The sequence below is a fragment of the Bombyx mandarina genome, chromosome 15 (assembly GCF_030267445.1).
Source record: "Bombyx mandarina strain Sakado chromosome 15, ASM3026744v2".
Taxonomy (NCBI): Eukaryota; Metazoa; Arthropoda; class Insecta; order Lepidoptera; family Bombycidae; genus Bombyx; species Bombyx mandarina.
Genome location: NC_143221.1, coordinates 9374054 through 9392804, shown reverse-complemented (window position 1 = coordinate 9392804; position 18751 = coordinate 9374054). Strand labels below are relative to the sequence as shown.

Sequence of the window (18751 nt, the reverse complement as noted above, 5' to 3'; positions counted from 1 at the left end):
GGTCGAGGAGGAAGAGGTCGACCGAAGATGACATGGATGGAGTGTGTGAATGACGATATGAGAGAGAGAAAGAGAGGAGTGAGTGTTGAGATGACGGTTGATAGAAGAGAATAGAATGGAATGGGATAGGTGGAGAAAAAGAAGACTGGAATGTTGAATTTAACCTAAGATTAGAACATTGCTTTTGTTTGTTTTTTCGTCTTCCACTACGTCGTTTACCCGATAGGATCATTTTTTTACAGCTGTTATCAGTAGTATCACCTACGCACGACAAGTAGCGCGCGAATAGTTTCAACTAACTTATTTGTATTTCGTTGTAAGAAAGCATAACTGAATTACACTAATTACACTTAAGTGAAAGTGCTTTAGTAATTGTAGCAATAATTTACAGAGTTCTGTGTATTTTTATATCTCACTAAGACTAACTGTAAATTTATTGCTTTATAGATTACGATCACATTAAGAACCTTAAAATATTAGGGTGAATGTGACTAGAACACTGTTTGAAGCTAAACAGTGAACCAACCACTTCGACTTCGAAACTTGGACCTTAGTCTCAGGTTGCACAGCGAAATTCTCATCGTAGTGTGTAAAACCGCTTGACATCAGATAGCAACTGAACCCAACTGCTGACTTACGCCAACATATAAACGAAAAATCTACTCGCATGGCGTCATTATTACAAGCGAACACATCGGACATTCTTATTTGATATCCGCGTAGAGGCCACCGGAAGCTCCCAGCAGTCCGCACTCCGGAACAAATAAAGGAAGTAGGTATTTGTCTTCGTTCTATGTTTACCATGTATTATATCCATTATCCATTAGGCTCATCGTGTAATTTGCTTTCGTATTGAACCAAATTGGCATGTTTATAGGTAATGGATTCCTAATAGGTATGTTAGCCTCGATTAGTTGAGGGTAAAGGGCAAGCTTTTATTTGTTCCAAAACTACCGCTGTAAGGCTTCTGTGACACGTTGGTGAGAAAATTAAAAAAGTTATAATGCACATTTATATATATTGCACTGTGAGTACTGCGATATTTCCCCGCCTTAAATTTTTTTATTGCTTAGATGGGTGGACGAGCTCACAGCCCACCTGGTGTTAAGTGGTTACTGGAGCCCATAGACATCTACGACGTATATGCGCCACCCACCTTGAGATATCAGTTCTAAGATCTCAGTACAGTTACAAAGGCTGCCCCGCTCCTCAAACCGAAACGCATTACTGCTTCACGGCAGAAATAGGCAGGGTGGTGGTACGTACCCACGCGGACTCACAAGAGGTCCTACCACCAGTAATTACACAAATTATTTGTAATTTTTGTATTTTTTAATAAACAATAATAAATAAATAAGGTTCTAATTGTATTTATTTACCCTTAAAAATGCACCAATGCATTTGTAGTTATTAAGAATAGAACTAAGACAGGAAACATTAATTACCGCTAATTACAGCTCACTCAGTTTGCCATTACCGAATGTTCAACCGAAACTTAAAACAAATCTATGCTAATATATAAATCTACAGTGGTTTTTACGGATGTTCCGTTATAACTACTGAAACATGCATCCGATTGACTTGAAACTTGGTATCCGTGTAGAAAATACACGTACTTAATGGATAGGCTAATATTTTTATATGAGTGTTGGACTCCCTAATAATAATGACAATAAATAATAATGTTAATTTTAAATGTCCACAGCAAAGCGGCCGAGTACGGCTAGTAAGCAATAATATCGCGGTAGGCGTAGTAGTACCTCGAGTTCGTCCTTCAGGTTTCCCTCTCGCATGTGGTAGTTTCGTACGTTATCGATCACCTCCGGAGGGAACTTTTCGGGGTTCGCACTCATGTATCGATACACGAAAAGATCGCAGCCGATTATCTTGAAACGGTGCTTAAAAACTGGTACTATAGCACCTGGATGAAAGAGATATTGTATCATATGAATACATATAGAGATAGAAATTTTGCTTAATACGTGACATTTATCTTTGTAATTAAAGGTACGTTTTATTTGGTATTAGCATCAGCAGTTTGATATTTTTAATTGAACTTCAATTAAGTTTACCCCATTCTAATTGCTAAAGAAGTTTTTTTGTTACGATATTTTTTCTAAATTATAAACTTTGCTATGGCTATGGCTGTCTTGTAATATAAATTAAACGAAACGGATGGCCTTTCACCTCTCGATATGAATATCTATTGTTGAAAAATTGACACAGAGTTTGTTTACAATTACCTAATCAAGAACGAGAACTAACATGAAACTGGTGGTAAGACCTCTTGTGATACTGATGGTAGGACCTCTTGTGAGTCCGCACGGGTATACCCCGCCTATTTCTGCCGTGAAGCTGTAATGCGTTTCGGTTTGAAAGGTGGGGTAGCCATTGAAACTATACTGAGACCTTAGAACTTATATCTCAAGGTGGGTGGCAGCATTTACGTTGTAGATGTCTATGGGCTCCAGTAACCACTTAACACCAGGCCATCTAAGCAATAAAAAAATAAATTATATTCGTTATCAAAACATAAATTATAGGGCTTACGAAAAGAAATTTGGGTAAACAACGTCACCTATATAAAACCTCTCCGGTGTGAAGTAGCTCGGAAAATTGGGATCAGATTCAGGCGTTTCCAACCGCATGGGTCTAAGGAATTTTCCCTCCCATATACCGGAATTTCGACGCGGTATCTCGCCTATTTTAACAGTTCCATCCGCAAGGCTGTACGATAGCACGAATTTGCGTCCTTGATCTTCTGGGTGGATCCAGTCTATCTCGCACAGATAACGTAGATACTGTACAAGACAAATAGATTTTTAAGCAATTTTTTGTGTCTCGAACAATCCCTTGCTTAATGAAATCTCTCGTTTGTTATTATCCAAAACTTTATAATAGAGGCAGAATGCTTCAGGCGTTTCATTAGTATGCCGCAAACTATCTAGTCTGGAAATACAATAAACTTTTTCGACTTTTTTTTTTACATTGTTTTTTTATGGGTTAGTGTGTGGACGAGCTCACAGCCCATCTGGTGTTAAGTGGTTACTGGAGCCCATGGACATCTACAACGTAAATGCGCCACACACCTTGAGATATAAGTTCTGAGGTCTCAGTATAGTTACAACGGCTGCCCCACTCTTCAAACCGAAACGCATTACTGCTTCACGGCAGAAATAGGCAGGGTGGCGGTACCTACCCGTGCGGACTCACAAGGGGTCCTACCACCAGTTTCTTAGTCTGGAAATACAATAAACTTGATCCGCACAAAAAATGAAAATCAATATAAGCTAAATTTTTAATGACTTCCAGATATGTCATTTAAACACAGGATATTTGAAAAAAAATTCAACTGGTCCCAAAAAACTTTGTAGATAGATGTAGGTAGATGTCATAGTTGAATGCTGGATAAAATTGAAATAGTTTCGGATTCTTCTATAAAGTATTCGAAAGATGAATTCTGAGCGGAAACTTTAGAAGCGGGATTCCGCGGGACACAATAAAATTTCAGAGAAAAGTCAATAAAACATCTTAAAGATTCAGGAGGGTGTAGTGTCGCTCCGCGAATGAAATATTAGTTTTAGACAATATCCTGTTTTGAAGTTCTATCAAAGATTTATTCTAAGAGTATTAAAGATACATTTATGTCACTTGGAAATTGTGATGCGTTTTTCAAACCTACGATCTTATTTCCAAACTCTGTAACAATACTACTAATAATCTCCGAATAAAATTCTTGTAATACACACACAGACAGCACACGGCAAGCGTAAAAATTTGCGACGATTCCATTACGGAGCTATGAATTTGGAATTGTCTCTTGTTATTCAATCTCGTACCTTGTTGGCGTTAAGGTTGTATTTGATGACATCTTTGTGTGGTGGTTTCGGCGTCAATCCGAAACACGACTGCAGGGTGTCTTCGGGAGCGCCGATACCAATGTGTGGCGGTAGCGACTGCACAACAAGCATAAATAAACACCAAAGTTATTTAAGCGTTTCAAATAAATAATATTTTTAAGGGCAGAACAATCAATAGTAATAATGTTGTAGAGTCAACTCATGCCTATAGGCTTAATGATAGTAAAACGATACGAACCTTAGCAAATTCTTTTTTGGTTTCTTTTCGAACTTCAACTCGAGCCGGCTGGTCTATATTCAGCATCGACCTTAAAGAAATAATGAAATAAGCATCCGCTACCATCACACACTTAATAAATTGTTTTCACTATTTAACTTGGTTAGGGTTTTTAGGAAAATAATACATTTAGGAATGTGATGCGGCTACCTATGTATGTACATTTTTTTTTTTTTTTTACCTATGTTTGTACCTACGAGTATATATCCGTTTTCTTTGAGGCAAAATGAACAATCACTAATTATTTGCGATGGATTTCTGTTAAAAGCCTCCGACTATATTTTAGTTTGCAGGTTTTCTGATCATCTCTCACAAACGGCTTTTATTCCCTTAAACTCTAAATAGAGCTATACAATAATAGCACGCTCAGTCGGAAAACTATTGAAATGTCACGACAATTTTATTCATAAAATTGAAATAAACGCGTATTCTTCCGAAGTAGGCGTCAATTAATCCACTAAAATGGATACCTAAATAAAAATACAAAAAACATCAACACCAATAAACTCTGTTTTATATTGAGTTAGATTTTATTGGAAACACTGTTGTCCCAAATGACTGAAAAAAGTCATCGCAACAACTATTTTTATGAATTAACAAACATAGGTACTTCGAATATGACTATAGATGTAGTGAGAAATTATTTTCCTTCGGGAAAACTCGGATCTTTATCGGAATACGATGACACCCGAACTGTCAATGAATGATCGTATTAAATGAGTGACATTTTCATATCCATTAATAGGGAACTTTATTGTTTGTTTAGTGTCAAATGTCAAAACGAATAATGTTATTTTGTTGCTACAACCATAACAATTGAGATGCTACAACCATAACAATTATTACTTAAAACGGGATATTTACCAATGTATTTATTACACGAAATCAGTTCCCGATATTTTTAAGTCATAATTGTTATGTTCGTGACCATGTTAGCTTAAATCATAATTATGTTACAACCACCTTCTGTAACTTTGAAAATATTCAGTTTTATTGTCATTAGTAAACAAACCATTATCTCCACTTTAAAACAAAATTAAAATTACAACAAAATAGAGCCTATTGGGAAATATTTACAATAATAAACCTCAATACTTGCCTAAATTTTATGTCATTGGCGTCCCTCTCGTACCTAAGTAAATAACCTGCGTGTGAGAGGGATGCAATCGACATAAAGGCTTTCATACTAAGATCGTTAGTATACTTATAGGTACCTAACATTAAAATTTTACCTACTGCATATTTGGATCGATGTTTTCAATATTTTCCATTTCAAAATTTGAGTAATAGACAGAAACATCATTGTCAGATTTGTCAGTGCTTTCATTGACGTTAATAGCAATCCTTTGCTATTGCTATCAATTGCTATTTTTGAATTTGTTATTTCCGATATAACGTACAGGTAAATATTAAATATAATTCCTTGACTGGATTTTTCAACCGTTTTCGAGGTTTCGGCATGGCTGTACATTATACAAGTACAACCTTTTTATAAGTTATCTGAAAATATGACTAAAACTATAGCGAATATTTGAATTGCGTATTATCCACTCTATATATATTGGTCTGCTGATGCGACTTACTCCTACGGCTCTAAGATGGGTAGCTATTTGAGAGAGCAGAGTTTTCCGAAAAATTACAAAGAAAAATCTTTTCTCACGATATCTATACATATATTAAACCTACGTAATGTAAATGATGAAGATACAAAACCTCTCGGTTTGAGTGGATAAATAGATAAATAACATGATAAAAGTATGTACAATGTTATTTTATCAATTATCCAATGATAGGTAAAAAGTAAATTACCTGAAAATAACCCTAAAGGAATAATTAGAACTAACTTTATAAGAACACGAGCCCTAAATAGTTTACAAACACAGCTAATCAAAGTACATGTCAAATTGTTATACAATAACAACTTCCACACGAAAACCCTTCATGTCGGTGCCTTTACATGCTAATCACCTTAATCGCAGAACCAATTTGTGACTAATTAACAATAATGTATTGACATAAGCTTGGACTAACATTTGATATTTGTTCCTTTTAAATTGCTTGATATTAAGCGCATGTATGAGCCTCAATGGATTTTAAGTACAAAATAACACCGGATAAATTGAAAGTTTATTTAATAGCCGTCTATTTTGCCTTTATTTTGTAATCCTTATATGTAGTATGTTTTATTGGGTGTCTCAAAATAGCGAAAAAGTGATAATTTTCATTTTAGTTTCATTTAAAAAGGAAAACAATAAGGTGGGCTAAAACAGCGATCACTTATAGATCATCTAAGGAAAAATATTTCCTGTAGTCTCATTTTTCAAACCGTAATCAGGTGTGTGTTTATGAACAAAACGCAACCTGCTCGCGTTTCCGCCTAACACAGCGCACAATATGCTTGCTCCGGGTGATCTCTCGTAGATACTATTTTTTATTTTTATTTTATTTTATTTGGAAGATAAACAGTTCACTTAAACAACGCACCAGTTGCTCCCACGTCAAGATTGTATTGTTGCATTTAGAATATATGAACACAAACATCGGCTCATTAATGTTGTTCAATTAATCTCGACTGTGACAGGCGCTAATTCGAGCCGTGTGATTTTGTCACCATATTAATTTGAGTTGAATTTTTTTGCGTGGCTGAGCCAGAAACGGAAACCCAAATTGACAACAGGATGGAAGAATGAATGAAGATTATCTGCCCTAAAGAAACGTTTCTGATTGAGCCCCGATTGATGAAAAATGTTATATCTATTTATATCCATATACATCCGAATATTTGATCTTCCTAGATATAAGCAGATATAGGATGTATACGGGTATATATGTACTATATTGAAATATATTGAATTCTCCAATAACAAACTTTCGAAATTCAAAAGTTTTTCCTTAAATTTCCATAAGAGTTTTTGGAATATGAATATGAATAATAATTCATAAAAGTATCATGTTAAATGAAGTAGAAAGTTTTCTATAGTGTAGTTCGTCTTTTGGATCAGATTTTTTTGTATTACGTAACAAAGTTTCAAGTCTGTTTAAACGCTCGCGTCTCTATTGAAATATTTTCACATAAGAGGCAGGAAAATATTTTACCAACAGCAAAAATCGGACGCAGATTTTTGAAGTTATACTTCTTTAGGCGCGTTATGAAAAATTGATGAGGTGAAATTTTACGATGCGCGCGTACCGTTGTACAAAATTAACAGAAATGAAGTTGCCCAAAAAATTGCTCAGTACAATACGACCGACGTAACTTGGCGAGTCTGAATATAGCCGCAGGTGAACTTTCCGAACCGTACCGAGAATTACCGAATTTATACGATGTCAAGAAAAGGGATGTCCAATATGCGTGTTTGAGGATGTTGTTTAATCGACTTTTTTTTCAAATTGATTAAAATTTAAATAAAAAAAAAAAGAAATTTCTTACGCGCGTATATTTACGCACCCTTTTTTCTTTCTTGAGACAAATATACAATAGTTCATCGTGGTTTCGTTAAAAAATGGCGGAATTACTATGAAAAATTTGCTTCAAGTTAACGACGCGATAACAGACTAAATCAGGTAAACATATGAACCACAGACTATCAACATGAATAATTTTCATTAGCTACTACTTTATGAACACGCTATGCATGAGAATTTTTGAGAACATACCAATGACACCTTAGTCTACCGATGAAAAAATATTTTAAATAAATATTTTGTCTCATATTAATTAAATGCTTATGTCCCTCCCGAGTCACTAACGGTGCTTTTAGGTACCTCAAGCACCGGTCACCGTTCTCGTCGAACCCGTCGCTTGCGACGAAGGGTTCGGCGAGTAAACTTACCCATAGACATAGCCCACTGAGTTCCTCCCCGGATCTTCTCAGTGGGTCGCGTTTCCGGTCCGGTAGTAGATTCTGCGAAGCACTGCTCTTGCTGGGGCTAGTGTTAGCAATATCCTTAGGTTAGAGCCCCGTGAGCTCACCGACTCGCTTGGCTAGACTGGCATAGCCTCTAAAGGCTACCATCATAGGTAGGAATACAAAAAAATTTATATGTCTCATCCAAACTCGACAAACGAAGCAAAAGCTTGCCACCTAATGGATGCGAGCCGTAACTGTTAAACCTCGCCTCACTTCGGGGAGTGGACTTGGGCCAAGGCGAGGTGCTATCGCTCGAATAGAACCTAAACACATTCGTTGCCTGCATATTAGTCTAAGTCATATTAGTCTAATGATGATATTAGTCTAAGTAATATTTCATAGATTGGGACTGTTTCTTCTCCACCTTCTCCTTTGAAATCAAGGTTTAAAATGTTGCCTGGCTTAGGAGGAGTGAAGACATCTCGGTACTGTCATCATTTCATGCCGCGAAATCTCTTTGCACGATTACCCACCATACGCCCACTATGTCATTAAGATAATGAAGATATTTTTTCATTCATTCTCTTTAAAATTCATTCTCCATCCATTCTCTTTAAAATGGGCGCAAAACTAGGTAAATAAAAAACCCGATAATCCTGTTACATATAAATCTCAATCAGGAAACTATTCAGTGCTTTATCGTTCGACCTAGATAGAACGTACTTTTTATGAAGAAAAAAAAACTCATTTCCGCTCCGGTATTCATTGTCCTTGAACATTTTTCATTTGAGTGTAAAAAAAATAATCTTACTTGTAATAATTTCTAGTGAAGTTATCGCAATCGCAAAGTAAGAATTTGCGTCCAAGTATGAACACAGTCTGTCCGACGATGAGATCCCTCGGTGCGTAATACTCAGTCACCTCTTCTTCGCTCGTTTCCAAAACAGTTGACGGAAACGATACTGTGAATAGATAGATATATGAATTAAGTTATTGAAACACGATACCTGTGATACTACATGTACCTAGTGCGTGTTTTTTTTGAACACGATACCTGTGATACTGCATGTGAATACCTAGTGCGTATTTTTTTTGGGGTTCGTAGGTAGACGAAAATACAGTCCACCCGGCTCAATGTCAGGGGTATAGTAAAGCAGCTGTCTCCTAGTAATCTCTTGGTAACACTGTTAATGACTTTAATAGCAGCAAATGAAAAGGTTGAAGGTTTTACTGGTGGTAGGACCTCTTGTGACTCCGCACGGGTAGGAACCACCACCCCGCCTATTTCTGCCATGAAGCAGTAAGGCGTTTCGGTTTGAATGGTGGGGCAGCCGTTGTAACTATACTGAGACCTTAGAACTTATATCTCAAGGTGGGTGGCGCATTTACGTTGTAGATGTCTATGGGCTCCAGTAACCACTTAACACCAGGTGGGCTGTGAGCTCGTCCACCCATCTAAGCAATAAATAAATAAAAGTGATTGATTGTATTGTCTACATTAAGCGGCTGCCAAAACTCATAAACAATATAATCTGAAAACAGTCCTTGAATAGACACTATTCATTTTCACGTGATCGCAGTACGTTAGTACAATACCAGAGAACGATGCTGCCAGTTCTCCAGCAAATCTCTTAGTCATATTTTACGACACCCACGAGATGAGATGGGGTGGGCCTATCCCAAGCCACACACCACACACCTCACAGCCGTATAAATAGCATCTACAGTAAATTTAATAAAGCACGATCCTCTCGAGGAATGTTTTAAATCCAATTGAATCGGGCTTAATTAAATATTAAGATCTTTCACAAGAATTATAAACAAGAACAAAGGGGCCGCGGAAGGAACGTTTTCATCAATTGCAATAATTCATAAGCTCCTTAGTTAAGAAGTTGGAAGTCGGAACGGCTAACAACTCAAACTTTATGAGCTTAATCTCTTTAAAAGCGGCCTATTAATGAAACGTATACCTTATTTGTCATTACGCGCAAACTGTTTTAGCGCAAAAACCGAATCTAGTTAAACATTTATGTATTACGTAAAATTTAAATAAAATAAAAATACATATACGAGAAATTATCTGAGGCTAACCCGGCATCTCCTTTTGTCTTAAAACAACTTGCCATAGCAGGTTGTGGTGAATTAATGGTGTTGAAGTCGTAAATGATGCTAATCACTGCGTTCAACCTTAGTGTTTGTTCAGATATCACTCGCATCACGTAAGATGAGGCTTTTTTTGGTCAGGAGGAAACCGCAGGACTTTCGCTCTCCACTGAGGATGGTGGGCAGAACATGTTGGAATCGAATTGACTAAAACCTCCTGTCGCTCAACAACCAACGTCCAAACCTCGCATGAGACAGAACTCATGAAAAGGCAAAGGGGGGAAAGTGAAGCGTTTAGTGTGGAGCACATCTCTCCCATCACCCCCCCCCCCTCGGGACGTACGATCAGGCTCTGAAACGAAATCCCCTCCAGCGTGTTTCCGAGCGTCTAGCGCCGGCTTCTTCAAAAATATTCTGTAAATAGTCTTTCTCGGTCTTCCGCTCTGCCGTAGCATGTATATGAGTGGCGGCTAGTACTTAGGATCATGTCATGATCATAGACTCAACTGCCTTTCTTGGCAATAATAAAACAAAAGGGTTCAATAGTTAAAAACTCCGAAACATACATACATATGTACACAATAAAATAAACCGGTAAATGGATTTGTACCATTCACTCTATCTCACACACCTTACCGGTGGTAGGGCGTGTTATGAGCCACCACCCTGCCTATTTCTGCCGTGAAGCAGTAATGCGTTTCGGTTTGAGGTGTGGGGCAGCCGTTGTACTATAAAACTGGAATATAGAACTCATGTCTCAAATTGGATGTTACGGTATTTAAGTTGTTGATGTCTATGGGCTCCGGTAACCACTTAACACCAGGTGAGCCGTGATCTCATCCACCCGTGGAAGCAACAAAAGAAAAATATAGTTATTTATGAAATATTATATCAAATAATGAAGAAATAGCATATTTCATGATTTAAATTTATGGAGATAATTTGCTGAGCGCACCTGGCAAAGTTAATTCTGGCAGGGGTAGAACATTGGAATGCTATTTGGAGAGTTAAAAATGCGGAAACGAACTGTTTTCTGAAAGCTATAAAGAGGATTTCACTGTTCATTAAAAATGAATGAGCCATCAAAACCTTTACGAAACGGTCTGTGTGCTCAAGAGGTGTGTCTGGTCAGCCGTCGGCCGTCGATTTAAATAATAGCTATAACGTTTTAAGTTTTATAGGTTCATTTATAAAACACAGGTATCGCACGCTCGTATCGAATTATAAATCTGTGCTTGAGTCAGGCACAAATCATGTATTCTAAACTAAAAAAAAGACCCACGCATCTAACACATGTTCACGAGTGAAAAAACAAAACCGTGTCAATAAAAATTAAACCTAGTAATTCATATACTAAAGCTCCAGTGGTAGGTCTTATAGTGGTCGTAGTAAATGTATGTGTACAGGCATAAATACTTATTTCTATTTAAAAACATTTGCACGTTCCAGTTTAGAAAGCCAACCAGAAAATAGTATTTTTTTATTATGGATAGTTTTAAACAGAATAATAATGAACGTATGATTTAAATAACCATAAGGAATCGACCCCTTCATGCGCATTGAGACGTTATGGGAAGAAATGTTCAATATTTCCGCCGACAGCAACGCATACATCATTTCCACATTTATTTTTTATCGGCATTTTCACACGAGCTCTAACAAGCGCCATCGTAAGACCATTAAAGGTTTTTTGTAACAACTCCCCCTTGCGTGATGCTAGAATCTCACGAGATATTATGCGTTATTAACCAACATTCCCGCTGGCGTAGCTTCATTTAAACGTTACCAAATAAATTGACGTAGACCATTTCTAATATTAAACGATGATCGAGCACACAAAACCGTTCTGTAATCAAACTTAAAAGTTTCGACTTTTATAGACTTTGAAATAATCTCACCGGGTTTTTCTTTCCACTTTTTAGGCAGTTTCGTTTTCTTAAGCAATAACGGAAATGGATCTTTCCCGCCCTTCTCGTCGTGGAGCTCCTGCAAAGTAAAACGCAGTTATTAAGGCATACTTATTTACTATCCGGACGACCCACTAGCTTCGCGATATGGGCGCAAAGGAATTTTTATTGAGCTTAGTAATTGGAGTGCGCCCTCTTCCCGGAGCCGAATAATAAATATTCATTGCTCTGCTTTTCCAAGGACGCCTTGTATCGAAAATCAAAGCCCGAAATGCGATAAGTAATTAATATCACAAATAGTCCTTCGACGTAGTTAGTGGAAACGATTAAAATTAAAAAAGCGTGAAATATAATTGTTATGTCGACGGTATAAAATAAAGAGGTCGACGTCATTAAGTGGGAATTACGAACGAATGAGCGAGAGAATTACTCGTGAATCGGAAAGCACTCCACTAACGAAAGGCTTTTGTGTGTTCGTTTTTATATACGGAGATACGTCTGAGAATTCAAAGGGAAAATCAAATATCGCTTGACTTGGTAACGACTTACTAAGAAAAGATAAAGGTCCTGCTTGCCATTCGCCGGCTCATTTTTATTACAATTGTTTTATTGAAATAAGAACAAATGCGCCTTAACGAGCGTGAAGATTTTAATAAAATACATGAAAATAAAATAATGTGTGATTAATTTGACAAAATAATTGCCGTTAAATAAATCATAGATTAACTTAAAGTTCTCTGTAAACCATACTGAGCGTTATCGATATCTGAGCTAGTTTTCCGATAAAACAAATTGCACCAGTTTCCAATATACAAAAACAAACAAAAAAAACTCGCCTTTACAGCAATGGTGTCGTCTTGGAGAAAATACAAAAGTTTGTATTCACGCAGTTCCCCGTTTTCAGAATCACGATCGTCCCACACAACGTTGAACCTGAATAAGACATTAGAGACTTTATTAAAATTGTTGCTGCACGGTTTCCTTTTTCCGGTTGCAAAAACTATTTCTCGTTACGTAAGACAAGTCATTAGATTCTCCAGGAACTTGGAACAAAGAGAAAGCAGTTTATGTTGAGATTATTGCATTATTTGAAGATGTTATTTGAAGATGTTCTTTTTCATTTGTTTTAGCTGTGCGGTGGCAGGAAATCTTGCTAACCACGACGTGTCCATTTCTACTGTATAATATATCATCATTCTAATTTCACAGAGAGGATAATCGTAAATGTAATTAATGAGATTATCTGCACATCAATGAAAATAAAAATTAAAAAAACGAATAAACGAAACGCAAAATAGCATTCATTAGTACAAACTGCTTATGATACAAAATACAAATCATTAATTTATCGTAGCGTTATAGCTGGAAATAAGCCGCATTGTATATTCAGGTGAACTCACTGTTCGTGATACCGTGAAGCTATTTTTCAAGCTATCTCGGGAATGAATCATTTCGGAAGCACAAAAGTAGGCTATATGCTAATGAGGTACGTGTACAAAAATAAGTGTTGTGGTTCAATGTGGACAAACAAGAAGATACTTATTATTTCGAAACAATTTTTGATGACTATTTTCTTTTTAGGAGATTGACACTAAGCGGTTATATCTGGTATGTCTATTAACATACCTAGCATTTAGTAGATAATGCAAGTCAGCCTTTAGCCGAAACAACTGATGGTAGCTATCCAGACAAACAGGCTCAGACCAGCTTCCTATTTATTACACGATATTATTCATTCACCGTTGAAGCTATTCGTGACAGCTTATTAGACACATATTAAATTTATTTTCTAAAAAAAATTGGTACCTATCTGTGGCATTTTAAGCCTGGCGTAGCCGCATCAGTCGATATGAGCTTACTGGTCATCTTTTGTCAAATCACGAAAGTTTTAAGGACGTTAAGGAGAAAACTTGATTTAAAATCGGAGCCGAGCCTATTGTCTCCCATCCGATGGAGAACATTCTATACAATACTGGGAGTAGGACCCGGGTAGGTACCACCACCCTGCCTATTTCTGCCGTGAAGCAGTAATGCGTTTCGGTTTGAAAGGTGGGGCAGCCGTTGTAACTATACTTGAGACCTTAGAACTTATATCTCAAGGTGAGTGGCGCATTGACGTTGTAGATGTCTATAGGCTCCAGTAACCACTTAACACCAGGTGGGCTGTGAGTTCATCCACCCACCCAAGCAATAAAAAAAAAATACACACTTCTCAAAGTACAGACAAGTGTAGAAAGTAATTTTGAAGGAGGCATAAATACTCCATGGGCCATGCATCGCAGATTGTTGGTAAGTCAAGAACTTCATAGCTTAACCTTAGCATTTTTCTGAAAACTGGCTTTTCAAAATCTTCGCACAGTTTAGTTATAAGGTAGACTTAGCACGTGTAAGCGCAAGGAATGATTTAAAACCATCTAACAAAACTCTAAGTATTTTTTTGTAAGGAAAAAATACAAATAAATCATGATTTTTTTTCCGCAGTCTGCCAAAAACTTCATCATGTACTGAGGTCAACAACAAAAGAGCTTTGAATAAACACAGAAAAAGCCTACGAATCGACTATGGCGAGCGCTGATAAGAACAGCGAATAAAAAATTGAAGAAAACGTTCCACCGGGGTTTTATTTCGAGGAAATTCGCTGATTTATTAACAGACCTCGAGTAACTCTGGTTCGAGTTTATTATAACCACAGATAAGAAACATTAAAAAATAAGTAAGTATAAAATATCTTTAGACATTTTTTTATGGGGCACTGTCAAAAGAATTGAATTTATAAAGAATGTTACGATGGTTTCGTATTTTTTATTGGTTTATTTGAATGTAAATTTAAAAAAATGGCTGTCATTTCGTTTAATAAGCGTTCTCTATTTTTTTTAATGTCCGAACCGTTTGTTGTCGTTTTCTTTATAAATACTTTAATAAAGGCATTGACGTTATTGCATGTCTTACATATCTTGGGATTGTTTCCTTAATGCGATTAGGTTGATGATGCCTAAACGATATTAAGTTTCGTGAATTTTATTATGTTCTGTTAAATTCATAATCTTCACTATATGTATATGTATATCTAGATATAGAATAAAGGCAAAAGCAAAACTGACGCACTGCGATCAAATTGCAGTGATCTTGGGACAAATCCAAGTTACATTATTTTAATATCATGCAGTATTTATTCATGTATTATTGTAAAACTAGCATTTATAATATATAATAATAGCATTTATTTAATAGATATGTTTGAATGTTCATTGAAATACAGTCCTATTAAGAACCAAACAACATGGTTAAAAGTTTATAACTATGTTCCGTACTCATTGCCATAGTATTTTTTTTTTAAATAACATTATTTTAAGTTAATAAAATTACGTTTGGTGATTTACTTTGCAGCTTAACACATGAATCAATAGCACTTGCAAATTATATGGTAAAGATGAAAAAATACTGTACTCTTATTATTTCAATTACAACGGATGACTATTCAAAGACCTCACGAAATTCGTTTAATATCGTAACCAAAATGCCACGATTGAGATTCATTTTGTGAACTACGTTTTTTTGTTTTGTTATTGACCTTTTTTCTTGTAAAGATGAAAAGAAAAAACTAATTGTTTCCAATATTTTTATTGACAACACCAATCCACGTCAAAAGTTTTGCCCTTACTTTTATCTACGTTACTACTGCAGCGGCATCCCTAGGCACCGACTGCCTATCGCTAGCGGCTGCGGCTAAATACAAACACCACAAAGATGCTAGTTGATAAGGATAAAGTAAAATTTACGAATTGCAGAAGCATGAAAGCATTGAAGTCGTCGTGGCCTAACGGATAAGACGTCCGGTGCATTCGTGTTGAAGTGATGCACCGGTGTTCGAATCCCGCAGGCGGGTACCAATTTTTCTAATGAAATACGTACTCAACAAATGTTCACGATTGATTTCCACGGTGAAGGAATAACATCGTGTAATAAAAATGAAACCCGCAAAATTATAATTTGCGTAATTACTGGTGGTAGGACCTCTTGTGAGTCCGCACGGGTAGGTACCACCACCCTGCCTATTTCTGCCGTGAAGCAGTAATGCGTTTCGGTTTGAAGGGTGGGGCAGCCGTTGTAACTATAATTGAGACCTTAGAACTTATATCTCAAGGTGGGTGGCGCATTTACGTTGTAGATGTCTATGGGCTCCAGTAACCACTCAACACCAGGTGTGCTGTGAGCTCGTCCACCCATCTGAGCAATAAAAAAAACCTAAAACCGATTTCTGGCGTGGCGACGAGTCGCCACGCTATATTATGGTATGTACTATATACAGTCTATATGCAGTAGTGTGTACGGTGTGGCGACGCGTCGCCATGCGCAATCGACTGTGCGATTCTCTCTGTATTTTACTTGAAAACAAGTTCTTTTTTCGTAATATTTTATTTTATCATTATGACATATTTAGTTCCTATCACAATCTGTTCTTTTCTGCATATTACTTTTACAAAATAATGTCGATGTTTCACATCTGCTAGGCGTCCCGTGACGGCTCACATTCTTTTTTTATAATCGTTTATTAATTAATTTGTTAATTTATAAATTCATACTTGATCAAGAATTAAGTTAATCGGCAGAGAACTAAAGTAGCGTCATAGTTCCGACAGTCGTCACGCTCATGTGGCAGTGGGCTGGACATGTATTCCGTAGAACCGAGGATCGGTACGGGAGACAGGTTTGTGAGTGGAAACCGCAAATGGCAAATATAATTGGGCGTTCTTTTTTATTGCTTAGATAGGTGGACGACCTTACAGGCCACCTGGTGTTAAGTGGTTACCGGAGCCCATAGATATCTACAGCGTAAATGCCGCCACCCACCTTGAGATATAAGTTCTAAGGTCTCAGTATAGTTACAACGGCTGCGCCATCCATCAAACTGAAATGCATTACTGTTTTACGGCAGGAATAGGCAGGGTGTGGTGCCTCACAGGAGGTCCTACCACCGGTAATTGGGCAAATTATAATTTTGAGGGTATGATTTTTACTACACGATTTTATTCCTTCACCGTGAAAGTCAATCGTGAACATTTGGTAAGTACATATTTCATTAGCAAAATTGATACTTGCCAGCGGGATTCGGACACCAGTGCATCGCTAGATACGGATTCACAGGACGTCTTTCTTATCTTTTAGACCACGACGGTGGAGCGATGACGTGGAATAATGACGATTATGATGATGATGATGATGAAATTTGTATTTCGGTTTATACTACACCTATTTTATAATAAGATATGTATTACATTATTTCAGTAGTAGGGACTATGCGTAGAAGTTTTAGCACCCATTTACGCGTAAAATTTTCGAGGCTGGCTTCGACCTTTTTCAGTTCTGTGAAGGTTCTTGATTCGGGGCTTTATTAAGTATTACTGCAATAAATCGTAATAAAGATCACTATCGTCGAGTCCGAACACCAGATGTAGACTGGTCACGTCACCGTTGTAAATTATGTTCAAGGACAAATTTAGTACTAGCTAGGATCTTGGGGATAATCCGTTATGGTAACTTCTTACTATCAATAATTCTTCATTATTAAAAATAATTATCAAATTGATTTTTAAGTAAGACGTCACGACAAATTGAAGAAACAAACAATTATTCCACAAAAGCGTATGTACCTACATCTTGAGATACGAGCATCAACAAATTAAAGCACAATTAAGGCAAAATTTACTAGCGCAAAACTAATTAGCGTACCCCAAACAATGTTGCCTATTTGTGTCTCAAATAAATTCAAAGAAAGCTCATTAAAATCACAATGGAACATCCATTGTAATGAGTAGGTATTAAGGCCCGGAACTAGCTCCAAGGCGAGAGAAGATTGTGTAATTAAAGCTAACAATTAACATAGAAATAATTCTTGGTGAGCCTGACACCACAGTCACCCCCGGTGTTGGGTCAGTCAATAGCCCCCAATTGTCTTCCGGACTTATTAACTAAGCGCACGAGGAAAACTTGTTTCCTGTAACTTTATTAGTGGAATTGACCTAATTTTATACGACAATGTCTCTCTCCAATAGCCAATTAAGTTATTTTAAGAGGTGAAAGGAATATTTATTACATATATTTAATATCAATCTATAGCTCAAATTATTAACAAACATATAGATACTCTACTCTCGAGATGTCAACGGGAGGTGTAGCCGTCAGGTGTAGTGTCACCACTCACGTGGTGATATTCATAAGTTCCGGCAACCACTTAACAGCAAGTGGGCCGTGAGCTCCTTCATCCATCTGAACAACGGCATAATTATTTTTCTCTCAATCTAAAGACTTTCGTGTATAACAATAACTGATCTTCAGAACGACTTATATCCTAAGCGGTCTATATTGAGAACGAGTATAATATTTTATTTCATATTAAAAAATCTATAAGCGGTAGGCAGCGTCTGCCTACAAGGGCAATAAAAAATAAATAAATAAAAAAACTATTACGAACTATTACTATATTGTAATACGGTACTTGTTATAGAAAACAGTTTTGATAACATAAAAAATACTAAATATACCTTTGCAGGCACACGTAAACCTAGAGGAAAATCAAATTAACTGTCGCTAACAACACTGGTTTATCTTGTGCTCTCGGTACTCCTATTTACTAGTCTCAACTAAGTCCCGACTAAATTAGTAATTCCAAGTGTGATCTAATTAGCTTCTATGCTGAACTGTAACTAGTTTTGTCTTTTACTATACTACAGAGACACGATGGAGGCGAACTTA

General features: G+C 36.8%; 1 protein-coding gene across 1 annotated transcript in view; it reads right to left on the bottom strand.

Annotated features, from left to right (window-relative positions):
- Positions 1-18751, bottom strand: part of LOC114248958 (EF-hand domain-containing protein 1) — a 43540-nt gene that overhangs the window by 5265 nt on the left and 19524 nt on the right. Inside the window, exons 5-11 of the mRNA XM_028182405.2 lie at positions 12835-12931; positions 11990-12077; positions 8800-8950; positions 4099-4168; positions 3840-3956; positions 2579-2801; positions 1761-1921 (exon numbers count right to left, since the gene is read on the bottom strand). Coding sequence (XP_028038206.2) covers positions 1761-1921; positions 2579-2801; positions 3840-3956; positions 4099-4168; positions 8800-8950; positions 11990-12077; positions 12835-12931 — 907 coding nt within the window. The remainder of the gene's footprint in view (positions 1-1760; positions 1922-2578; positions 2802-3839; positions 3957-4098; positions 4169-8799; positions 8951-11989; positions 12078-12834; positions 12932-18751) is intronic.